Source organism: Taudactylus pleione, unplaced genomic scaffold (assembly GCF_031769625.1).
Source record: "Taudactylus pleione unplaced genomic scaffold, aTauple2 ptg000788l, whole genome shotgun sequence".
NCBI lineage: Eukaryota > Metazoa > Chordata > Amphibia > Anura > Myobatrachidae > Taudactylus > Taudactylus pleione.
In genome coordinates this window covers 2,212,940-2,226,084 of record NW_028285190.1, presented here as the reverse complement: position 1 = coordinate 2,226,084, position 13,145 = coordinate 2,212,940, and the positions used below count along the sequence as shown (strand labels likewise).

At 42.7% G+C, this 13,145-nt stretch overlaps 1 protein-coding gene across 2 annotated transcripts in view; it reads right to left on the bottom strand.

Moving 5' to 3' along the window:
• Positions 1-13,145, bottom strand: part of GAD2 (glutamate decarboxylase 2) — a 131,290-nt gene that overhangs the window by 72,245 nt on the left and 45,900 nt on the right. For both annotated transcript variants that reach the window (XM_088457844.1, XM_088457846.1), the window contains exon 6: positions 11,554-11,666. In XM_088457844.1, the coding sequence (XP_088313970.1) occupies positions 11,554-11,666 (113 nt within the window). The remainder of the gene's footprint in view (positions 1-11,553; positions 11,667-13,145) is intronic.

Below are 13,145 nucleotides of genomic sequence, written 5' to 3'. Positions count from 1 at the left end.
GTGAGGGGTATTTGTGTCTGTTATGTGGTCAGGGCATGATGTGAGTGAGGGGTATTTATGTGTCTGTTATGTGGTCAGGGCATGATGGTGATTGAGGGGTATTTGTGTCTGTTATGTGGTCAGGGCATGATGTGAGTGAGGGGTTTTTGTGTCTGTTATGTGGTCAGGGTATTATGTGAGTGAGGGGTATATGTGTCTGTTATGTGGTCAGGGTATTATGTGAGTTAGGGGTATTTGTGTGTCTGTTATGTGGTCAGGGAATGATGTGAGTGAGGGGTATTTGTGTGTCTGTTATGTGGTCAGGGTATTATGTGTGTGAGGGGTATATGTGTCTGTTATGTGGTCAGGGTATTATGTGAGTGAGGGGTATATGTGTGTTATGTGGTCAATGTATTATGTGAGTGAGGGGTATATGTGTCTGTTATGTGGTCAGGGTATTATGTGAGTGAGGGGTATTCGTGTGTCTGTTATGTGGTCAGGGTATGATGTGAGTGAGGAGTATTTGTGTGTCTGTTATGTGGTCAGGGAATGATGTGAGTGAGGGGTATTTGTGTCTGTTATGTGGTCCGGGTATTATGTGAGTGAGGGGTATTTGTGTCTGTTATGTGGTCAGGGAATGATGTGAGTGAGGGGTATTTGTGTCTGTTATGTGGTCAGGGTATAATGTGAGTGAGGGGTATATGTGTGTTATGTGGTCAATGTATTATGTGAGTGAGGGATATATGTGTATGTTATGTGGTCAGGGTATTATGTGAGTGAGGGGTATTTGTGTGTCTGTTATGTGGTCAGGGTATTATGTGAGTGAGGGGTATTTGTGTGTCTGTTATGTGGTCAGGGTATTATGTGTGTGAGGGGTATATGTGTCTGTTATGTGGTCAGGGTATTATGTGAGTGAGGGGTATATGTGTGTTATGTGGTCAATGTATTATGTGAGTGAGGGGTATATGTGTCTGTTATGTGGTCAGGGTATTATGTGAGTGAGGGGTATTTGTGTGTCTGTTATGTGGTCAGGGTATGATGTGAGTGAGGAGTATTTGTGTGTCTGTTATGTGGTCAGGGAATGATGTGAGTGAGGGGTATTTGTGTCTGTTATGTGGTCAGGGCATGATGTGAGTGAGGGGTATTTGTGTCTGTTATGTGGTCAGGGAATGATGTGAGTGAGGGGTATTTGTGTCTGTTATGTGGTCAGGGCATTATGTGAGTTAGGGGTATTTGTGTGTCTGTTATGTGGTCAGGGCATGATGTGAGTGAGGGGTACTTGTGTGTTTGTTATGTGGTCAGGGTATGATGTGAGTGAGGGGTATTTGTGTCTGTTATGTGGTCAGGGTATAATGTGAGTGAGGGGTATTTGTGTCTCTGTTATGTGGTCAGGGCATGATGTGAGTGAGGGGTATTTGTGTCTGTTATGTGGTCAGGGTATGATGTGAGTGAGGGGTATTTGTGTGTCTGATATGAGGTCAGGGCATGATGTGAGTGAGGGGTATTTGTGTGTCTGTTATGTGGTCAGGGCATGATGAGAGTGAGGGGTATTTGTGTCTGTTATGTGGTCAGGGTATGATGTGAGTGAGGGGTATTTGTGTCTCTGTTATGTGGTCAGGGCATGATGTGAGTGAGGGGTATTTGTGTCTGTTATGTGGTCAGGGTATGATGTGAGTGAGGGGTATTTGTGTGTCTGATATGAGGTCAGGGCATGATGTGAGTGAGGGGTATTTGTGTCTCTGTTATGTGGTCAGGGCATGATGTGAGTGAGGGGTATTTGTGTCTGTTATGTGGTCAGGGTATGATGTGAGTGAGGGGTATTTCTGTGTCTGATATGAGGTCAGGGCATGATGTGAGTGAGGGGTATTTGTGTGTCTGTTATGTGGTCAGGGCATGATGAGAGTGAGGGGTATTTGTGTCTGTTATGTGGTCAGGGCATGATGTGAGTGAGGGGTATTTGTGTGTCTGATATGAGGTCAGGGAATGATGTGAGTGAGGTGTATTTGTGTGTCTCTTATATGGTCAGGGTATGGTGTGAGTGAGGGGTATTTGTGTCTTCTGTGGTCAGGGCATGATGTGAGTGAGGGTTATTTGTGTCTGTTATGTGGTCAGGGCATGATGGTGAGTGAGGGGTATTTGTGTCTGTTATGTGGTCAGGGCATGATGTGAGTGAGGGGTATTTATGTCTCTGTTATGTGGTCAGGGCATGATGTGAGTGAGGGGTATTTGTGTCTGTTATGTGGTCAGGGTATTATGTGAGTGAGGGGTATTTGTGTGCCTGTTATGTGGTCAGGGCATGATGTGAGTGAGGGGTATTTGTGTCTGTTATGTGGTCAGGGCATGATGGTGAGTGAGGGGTATTTGTGTCTGTTATGTGGTCAGGGCATGATGTGAGTGAGGGGTATTTGTGTACCTGTTATGTGGTCAGGGCATGATGTGAGTGAGGGGTATTTGTGTGCCTGTTATGTGGTCAGGGCATGATGTGAGTGAGGGGTATTTGTGTCTGTTATGTGGTCAGGGCATGATGTGAGTGAGGGGTATTTGTGTCTGTTATGTGGTCAGGGCATTATGTGAGTGAGGGGTATTTGTGTATGTTATGTGGTCAGGGCATGATGGTGAGTGAGGGGTATTTGTGTCTGTTATGTGGTCAGGGCATGATGTGAGTGAGGGGTATTTGAGTCTCTGTTATGTGGTCAGGGCATGATGTGAGTGAGGGGTATTTGTGTCTGTTATGTGGTCAGGGCATTATGTGAGTGAGGGGTATTTGTGCCTGTTATGTGGTCAGGGCATGATGTGAGTGAGGGGTATTTGTGCCTGTTATGTGGTCAGGGCATGATGTGAGTGAGGGGTATTTGTGTCTGTTATGTGGTCAGGGTATTATGTGAGTGAGGGGTATATGTGTCTGTTATGTGGTCTGGGTATAATGTGAGTGAAGGGTATATGTGTGTTATGTGGCCAGGGTATTATGAGAGTGAGGGGTATTTGTGTGTCTGTTATGTGGTCAGGGCATGATGTGAGTGAGGGGTATTTGTGTCTGTTATGTGGTCAGGGTATTATGTGAGTGAGGGGTATTTGTGTCTGTTATGTGGTCAGGGCATGATGTGAGTGAGGGGTATTTATGTGTCTGTTATGTGGTCAGGGCATGATGGTGATTGAGGGGTATTTGTGTCTGTTATGTGGTAAGGGCATGATGTGAGTGAGGGGTTTTTGTGTCTGTTATGTGGTCAGGGCATGATGTGAGTGAGGGGTATTTATGTGTCTGTTATGTGGTCAGGGCATGATGGTGATTGAGGGGTATTTGTGTCTGTTATGTGGTCAGGGCATGATGTGAGTGAGGGGTTTTTGTGTCTGTTATGTGGTCAGGGTATTATGTGTGTGAGGGGTATATGTGTCTGTTATGTGGTCAGGGTATTATGTGAGTGAGGGGTATATGTGTGTTATGTGGTCAATGTATTATGTGAGTGAGGGGTATATGTGCCTGTTATGTGGTCAGGGTATTATGTGAGTGAGGGGTATTCGTGTGTCTGTTATGTGGTCAGGGTATGATGTGAGTGAGGAGTATTTGTGTGTCTGTTATGTGGTCAGGGAATGATGTGAGTGAGGGGTATTTGTGTCTGTTATGTGGTCCGGGTATTATGTGAGTGAGGGGTATTTGTGTCTGTTATGTGGTCAGGGAATGATGTGAGTGAGGGGTATTTGTGTCTGTTATGTGGTCAGGGTATAATGTGAGTGAGGGGTATATGTGTGTTATGTGGTCAATGTATTATGTGAGTGAGGGGTATATGTGTATGTTATGTGGTCAGGGTATTATGTGAGTGAGGGGTATTTGTGTGTCTGTTATGTGGTCAGGGTATTATGTGAGTGAGGGGTATTTGTGTGTCTGTTATGTGGTCAGGGTATTATGTGTGTGAGGGGTATATGTGTCTGTTATGTGGTCAGGGTATTATGTGAGTGAGGGGTATATGTGTGTTATGTGGTCAATGTATTATGTGAGTGAGGGGTATATGTGTCTGTTATGTGGTCAGGGTATTATGTGAGTGAGGGGTATTTGTGTGTCTGTTATGTGGTCAGGGTATGATGTGAGTGAGGAGTATTTGTGTGTCTGTTATGTGGTCAGGGAATGATGTGAGTGAGGGGTATTTGTGTCTGTTATGTGGTCAGGGTATTATGTGAGTGAGGGGTATTTGTGTCTGTTATGTGGTCAGGGAATGATGTGAGTGAGGGGTATTTGTGTCTGTTATGTGGTCAGGGTATAATGTGAGTGAGGGGTATATGTGTGTTATGTGGTCAATGTATTATGTGAGTGAGGGGTATATGTGTCTGTTATGTGGTCAGGGTATTATATGAGTGAGGGGTATTTGTGTGTCTGTTATGTGGTCAGGGTATGATGTGAGTGAGGAGCATTTGTGTGTCTGTTATGTGGTCAGGGAATGATGTGAGTGAGGGGTATTTGTGTCTGTTATGTGGTCAGGGTATTATGTGAGTGAGGGGTATTTGTGTCTGTTATGTGGTCAGGGAATGATGTGAGTGAGGGGTATTTGTGTCTGTTATGTGGTCAGGGTATAATGTGAGTGAGGGGTATATGTGTGTTATGTGGTCAATGTATTATGTGAGTGAGGGGTATATGTGTATGTTATGTGGTCAGGGTATTATGTGAGTGAGGGGTATTTGTGTGTCTGTTATGTGGTCAGGGTATTATGTGAGTGAGGGGTATTTGTGTGTCTGTTATGTGGTCAGGGTATTATGTGTGTGAGGGGTATATGTGTCTGTTATGTGGTCAGGGTATTATGTGAGTGAGGGGTATATGTGTGTTATGTGGTCAATGTATTATGTGAGTGAGGGGTATATGTGTCTGTTATGTGGTCAGGGTATTATGTGAGTGAGGGGTATTTGTGTGTCTGTTATGTGGTCAGGGTATGATGTGAGTGAGGAGTATTTGTGTGTCTGTTATGTGGTCAGGGAATGATGTGAGTGAGGGGTATTTGTGTCTGTTATGTGGTCAGGGTATTATGTGAGTGAGGGGTATTTGTGTCTGTTATGTGGTCAGGGAATGATGTGAGTGAGGGGTATTTGTGTCTGTTATGTGGTCAGGGTATAATGTGAGTGAGGGGTATATGTGTGTTATGTGGTCAATGTATTATGTGAGTGAGGGGTATATGTGTCTGTTATGTGGTCAGGGTATTATATGAGTGAGGGGTATTTGTGTGTCTGTTATGTGGTCAGGGTATGATGTGAGTGAGGAGCATTTGTGTGTCTGTTATGTGGTCAGGGAATGATGTGAGTGAGGGGTATTTGTGTCTGTTATGTGGTCAGGGTATTATGTGAGTGAGGGGTATTTGTGTCTGTTATGTGGTCAGGGAATGATTTGAGTGAGGGGTATTTGTGTCTGTTATGTGGTCAGGGTATGATGTGAGTGAGGAATATTTGTGTGTCTGTTATGTGGTCAGGGAATGATGTGAGTGAGGGGTATTTGTGTCTGTTATGTGGTCAGGGTATTATGTGAGTGAGGGGTATTTGTGTCTGTTATGTGGTCAGGGAATGATGTGAGTGAGGGGTATTTGTGTCTGTTATGTGGTCAGGGAATGATGTGAGTGAGGGGTATTTGTGTCTGTTATGTGGTCAGGGTATGATGTGAGTGAGGAGTATTTGTGTGTCTGTTATGTGGTCAGGGAATGATGTGAGTGAGGGGTATTTGTGTCTGTTATGTGGTCAGGGTATTATGTGAGTGAGGGGTATTTGTGTCTGTTATGTGGTCAGGGAATGATGTGAGTGAGGGGTATTTGTGTCTGTTATGTGGTCAGGGTATAATGTGAGTGAGGGGTATATGTGTGTTATGTGGTCAATGTATTATGTGAGTGAGGGGTATATGTGTCTGTTATGTGGTCAGGGTATTATATGAGTGAGGGGTATTTGTGTGTCTGTTATGTGGTCAGGGTATGATGTGAGTGAGGAGTATTTGTGTGTCTGTTATGTGGTCAGGGAATGATGTGAGTGAGGGGTATTTGTGTCTGTTATGTGGTCAGGGTATTATGTGAGTGAGGGTATTTGTGTCTGTTATGTGGTCAGGGAATGATGTGAGTGAGGGGTATTTGTGTCTGTTATGTGGTCAGGGAATGATGTGAGTGAGGGGTATTTGTGTCTGTTATGTGGTCAGGGTATTATGTGAGTGAGGGGTATTTGTGTCTGTTATGTGGTCAGGGAATGATGTGAGTGAGGGGTATTTGTGTCTGTTATGTGGTCAGGGAATGATGTGAGTGAGGGGTATTTGTGTCTGTTATGTGGTCAGGGTATTATGTGAGTGAGGGGTATTTGTGTCTGTTATGTGGTCAGGGTATGATGGAGAGTGAGGGGTATATCAGTCAGCATTAGGGCCAGGGAGTGGTGGTGAGACGGATTACAGATGGTGAAATATGGTGTCGATGAGCGTTTGTGAATGATGTGTACTTAAGTGTTCGAGGGATGGTCTCTATGAGTGGTAGTGGTTAAAAGGTAGTATAGTACAGACAGCAATACTTACACCTGTGCCTGCACAAAGGTGATGCGATAGGTGACTACTATTGGCCTACTAAAATACATGTGTGTGTGTGGGGGGGAGGGGGGCACAAATATATATGCGAAGAGGGGAGGGTCATTGTGGTGGTGGTAGGTTGGTGCTAGCTATGCCCATCATGGTGCTAACCACCCCCCCCTGTACAGACCACTCCCCAACACACACGTCTCGCCCCCCACATCATTAGTCACACCCCTGCGGCAGTATACAATAGGCCCTTCATAAATTTCAGCTCCAGGCCCATTTGGACCTTAATCTGGCACTGGCTATATAAGAAACTGTTAATAAATAAATAATAAATAATAAATGGTTCCCCAGATAGTGAGTACTACGATATTGCATCTGTGCACATGAAGTAAGTATATTTAAAGTTAGTGGTGTCTATTTTAAACACATCTATTTATTTGTTATATTTCTTATACTTGACATTTTGCCCACATCACCTCTCTTATGATAGGTGATCACACTCTTCACTTACTCTAAATACACGCGTACACTGTATTATATCTGTACATGACACTTTTTATGTTGCTTTCTTTGTTTGCTCTTGTTACTGTATGTCATTTTACTTTATGTGGACATGAGGAACAATTATTAATCTCTCATGTAATCATTCTCACTATGTATTTATGGGTTGGGTATGGGATCCTCGTGATCAGAATATCGACACTGGCACCCTGACATTCAGAATCCCGACGCAAGTAGGTAAGTGTTCTACCCCTAATCCTCAACCTTACCATAACCCACCTTTCCCACAGCCTAACCCTAACCCTCCCCTCCCGCAGCCTAACCTTTACCCCCCGGAACCTAACCCTAACGCTCGCCCCCCATAGCCTATACCTAACCATCCCCTTAGTGCCTAACCCTTACCTCTAAACCTAAAACTTTATGGTTTCAACTGTATCAACTGTGCCTCTGAGTAAATCAAAGTTCATTCAGTACATCCATTGTATTTATTAACAAGCTTGTGAAATAATACCCCTGTTTTGTAGAACATTTACAAATTAGGTAGGAATAAATTACATACATGGGGCCTGATTCAGCAAGGATCACAATTGCAAAGCTGCACGCAGGCTATAGATACAGTATATGATATATGCAAGCAGGCAGCTTTGCGATTGCAATCCTTGCTATTATGCGAATGCAGCAGGAGGTGTATTACACTGCGACAGATGTCGCAGTGTGGGAGCACCATCGGTGGTCGATGGTCGCGATGGTGGCTGCAGAGGGCATTATGGCCCTGATTCAGACCCACTCGCAAGCGGCTGTCTGCTCGCAAGTGGGTCGATGGTGTGCACTGCGCATGCGCACGACGGCGGGAGCTCCATCGTGCGCATGCGCCAGACGCGACGAGCGAAGGACTTTCCTTCGCTCGTTGTGTCTGATCAAAGGGGGCGTGCTGTCGATGTTGATTGACAGCACGCCCCCTTTGGTGGGCGTGCCGGGGGCGTGCCTCCCAGACGGGCCTACCGTCAGAAGCCGGCCCACTGACATCACTAGTGATGTCAGTGGGAGTGATTTTGGCCAAAACCACTCCGGGCCTTGCGGTTGAGAAACTCAACCGCAGGCTCCGGCTCGCAGTGGCGATGGTCGCGATGGTCAAGACCATTGCGGCCATCAACCTGCACGCTCGTATAGGCTGTGGGTGGTGACCCACAGCTATACGAGCGTCCAGGAGGACGCTCCATAATTATGGAGGACGGCCCTCATTTAGAGCGTGTGCTCTGCTCAGAGCGTCCGGCTCTGAATGAGGGCCTATGAGCGTTACTCATGCTGGCCAGCTAGCAAGCCCAGGACACTGCGTTAATCAATGCAGATCCTGGGCTGGCCACTCCCGGAAAACGGAGCAGACATAACCTCGTTTCAGGGAATGCCGACTGCCCCCGCCCCGCCCCTTAAATGCAGAGGCTGTCAAGAGTCTGCATGTGACTATGCAGGACCCATTCTGCACACTCGCAGAATGGGTCCTGCGAATGCGCAGATTCCCGACTTGCGTGCACTGCTGAATCAGGCCCATTATGAAGAATTTCTCATGGTCCTTTTGTGGCAGGGCTGCAAAGTAGTGGAAATGTTGTTTTTGGGATTAAGTTCATTGTCATGGCAAAGAGGGACTTTGCAATTAATTGCAATTCATCTGATCAGTCTTCATGACATTCTGGAGTATATGCAAATTTCCATCATAAAAACTGAAGCAGCAGACTTTGTGAAAACCAATACTTGTGTCATTCTCAAAACTTTTGGCCATGGCTGTACACACTTGCCATTAGATTGGGCGAAATATTGTCTAATATGTACCCAGCTTGAGATGCAAAATTGAGGAAAAAGTACACAATCTATGGTAAGAAGGCAAAAGACAGGTCCAATATGAGTGACACGTGCCATGCTCCGTTATTATTTTATTATTATTACCAGTTGTTTATATAGCGCACACATATTCCGGAGCGCTTTACAGAGAATAGTTGGCCATTATGCTGAATCTCTGACTTTACACTATCTCCTTTGCAACTAAAAAACTAATCCTAAATGCCTAGACTACTTTAGGCAAACTCAGATACAAAACTGAGTAATAAGTAGAAAAATTGAGGAAAAAATTAGAAAAAAGTAGCAAATTGTAATAAAAGTGTACAGCACCAGAATCGCACCAGGAGTCTTCAGCCTAAAGGCGTAAAAATGATAGGTGTATGAGGATACATCTGTAATTAGGGTACACAATAATTACCAGCATCAAGACACATCTCTACATAGCCACTGGGCATAAGAATATACATTTGTAAACCTTATGTACACCTTGGGATGATTCAATTAAGCGTAAGGTGAATAGCGCCAGGAAGTTGGTCCCGGAGCTATACAATTCACCTCACTGTTTAGACCAATTATTACATCTTAAGTTGGAGAATGTCGGCTCTCGCAACTTAACCTGGGTGTTTAATCGCAAGAACCGGCATTCTTCAACTAAAGTGCCGCGCTAAGCTGGCAGCAAGCCTTGCAGCCGCACTTTGGTCGGATTTCTCCTCAAACTCTCAGGAAGATGCAAGAAGAAATCCTTTAGTCGACCCAACAGCACTCTTAATTGAATCGCTCCCTTTGGGCTATGTGCAAGTCAGCATACACATGTAAGTCAGCATACACATGTAAGTCAGCAAATTTTTTACACAAATTTTCATGCAAATTGTATTTAATGCAAATTTATGTTGCTGCAAATCTTATATTCATAGTGTAAAATGCATCAAACACTGAATATGATCTATAGTGTTTAGTTATACTACTTACTAGTATCATTTGAAAACTATTTATAACAGTACATAATGTCAACTTTATTTATAAAAGTGGTGATAACATAAGAGTTGGAACTATAGTATTCACATTGTGTAATTATAGTAAATGAAAATCAGTGATGTGGATACACCAGATAATATTTAGTTTTTTGGCAAATATCAACAAAACTATGGGCCTGATTCAGCAAGGATTGCAACTGCGAATGCAATAGCGATTACGCACGCAGTCTCACTGTGATGATATGCTAAACCTCTACGCTATTCCGCGTATGTGTGCACTATTCCATCGCAGCACACATAAGGACGCCCACCTTACCTTACACACATCTGTAATACTTAGCAAGACTGCGAAACCATCAGTAACATCGAGTACTGTACCATCGCAGCCTCACGCACAATTGCACAAGCTCTGACCTTACTCAGGAATTGCTAACTTCATCGCACGACATGAGTCCTCAGGCTGCGTATGGCATCACAGTGAATAATGTATGCACGCCCATGAAACAGCGTTCAAACGCCCTGGCACACCTACATTTCACCGACCACTCCCCCATCACCACCCCCAAACGATACTTCATGTCAATCACTCTGCGATGGGTCTGCGTAGTGACTGCGATCGCAGTGGAGTATTCGTGTACGCACACTGTGATGCATACACATGCGCAGAATGCATCAATTGGCCAATTGGGTGCGTAATCGCAGTTGCGATCGGAAGTGAATCAGGCCCTATTTTATTTATACTTGTATATTGTATTTAAAGTCAGCAAGATCCTTAATTATTATTATTATCATTATTATTATTTCCAGTTTCTTATATAGCGCAGCATATTCCGTTGCGATTTACAATTGGAAACAACATTAACAGAGCATAACTGGGTAGTAACAGACACACATAAAGGTAAGAGGGCCCTGCTCGCAAGCTTACAATCTATAATGGTATTATTCATGTTATTATTGGTGAATTTTATAAACAAAGTTATCTTTACACATTCCAATGTTAAATTTAGATATTCACTTTTTTATGTTTATATAATACAAAAAGAGTGATATAAAACTAAATTAATTACCCTTCTACAAGGTCGATAGGGATCATATCTGTCATCATACATGACAGAAGCATTTTCTCTTATCTTAATGTATTGGCTAGCTAAGAGATAATAGGTTTCCTTTAAAGTATTAAAAAAAAGAAATTACAAGAAAGGCTAAATACAAGAAAGGCTAAATTATTGATTTAGTGTTTTGAATCTGGGGATCCTGAGAACAATAACGCTAGAAAAGATAAATTAAGCGATAATAAATCTTCAACTAAAGGCAGGTCCCTCAATCCCGATAGTTATCAAACATTCTAATCTCTCCGCTACATAAAGAGTTCTCTAAAATACAATTAATTAGCATTTCTTTTGATTATTCCTTGTATTCCATATAGCCAATGTCCTTTTTACCCTGCATTGTGCTGGAAATTCTACAGATTCTATTTTCTGTGGTTTAGAAATAGTAGCATTTAGAACTGCAAGGCAAATGTCTCATCCGATTATCTTTCCTACAAAGCACAATATATGCTCATGGTAATGTGCAGTTTGCTTTGAGGACTGTATAAATCTGTCTAAATCAAATTCATAGACTGTCGAGACTTATGTTGGAAGCAAAACCTCATTACGTTTGGTAGTCAGCAAAACAGCACAGTAAATAAATGCAGATTAAAAGAAATAACCTGACATAGTATCTTTAGGCTTTTAAATGATAATTTACCTGGTGAAAATATTCCATCACCGCTTCCTCCAGGCCAACCAATCATCTCCCTCATTTTCTTTAAGGTGACATATTCCAACAATACAAATACAGGAGCAATTTCATAGGTAAACCTAAAAGAAACAATAACATAAAAAGTATAGCAATATCAAAACACAATAATTTCATAAAAGTAAACATCACTTTGCTTACAGTGTAGAAAAAAAATAAAACCGATTGCTACAAATATATGCATATACTTTCCCTACCAGTGGCTATGATTGTTATTTAACTACCTAATATATCAGTATTTTTTTGTTGCTGTTGATTTAGAAATGAAAGATAACTGTAATAATAATACATAAATATACTTTGCATGCGATCTGTCCGAATCCTGAAAGCTGACATATTTAAAGCTGTGTAGGAAAGTATAGTCTTTGCAGTTTACATTACTCTATAATAGGGGAGCCCAGTAAGGAAAGTGCATAAGATAAAAAATGTTCAGGTCTGATTGAAGGGCTTGTTGTCTCCTAGGTAACATATATGTACAGAGGCATATAACTGCTAGAAGGTTTAAATCATGGTGCTAATCTCAGTCATTGGCTATAAAAATTGGAATGTGTCCTTACTGTTTTTAAAGAAAGTGAAGACAATATTCAGTTAGTCACAATATGAAAATTATAAATATATTTTAGAATTTACTATAAGTTCTAACATTCAGCACAAGCAACACAATTGCATCTTCGGATGGCTTTACCAGAACATTCGCTTTTAAAAAAATGAGAGATGTGCGCGGACTCCGTGTTTCGGTTTTGGCAGACCACCCTGAGAGCTACACAGTCTATCTGAGATAGGGATAGGCAACCCAAGGCAGCCATTGAAAGTGGCAGTGACGTGTAACCATAACAAGGAATCTAATCAGTGGTTTAATAGCAGCAAGCAATGAAGCTGTGCTGTATATACCACTTCAGGGTGTCCACAGCTGAATTACCATAAATCATGATCAACTTTCCATTGGAAACCAGCATTTGGTGGTGGCAATCTTCATTAATCCGAAATAGAAAATAAATATAATTTCCATTAAATCGTGGACTTCAATGGTTGCTAACCATCTGTTTTGGATGTCCATTCCTGATCTGAGAAAATTCAGAGGAGTGCAGCACAGAGAACAACTGCTACTTACTGTTAATAGGATGGCCTATATGAGTTTTTAATCTCAAAATCAAACTTTAGAGTTGTGCTCCCTGATAGTCGGAAAGGAAGTAGCTCTGTAAGTAAAGTGTGGTCCTAGATTTTGACTTAGATTTGTATCCCTGGCTGCACAGAACCAAGCTGACACATGCACCCCAGAGCTGTCTCCAACCACTCATTCCACATCAACCAATCACATGTAAGGGCTATGATCAATACTGCCTTGACGGGCAGACATGCCTGTCCCTGATGACCAGTCGACCAGCTGACCACACGGTTGGCCATAAATCATAAGTGATAAAATTGTATTTCTATTTACTATTCACAAAATAATGCAATTTTTCTACAGTACTTTTACATACAGATATGTCCTTATACATCTTTGCTGCGGTCGCGCTAAAATGCCTCTCTCAGCGTGCCAG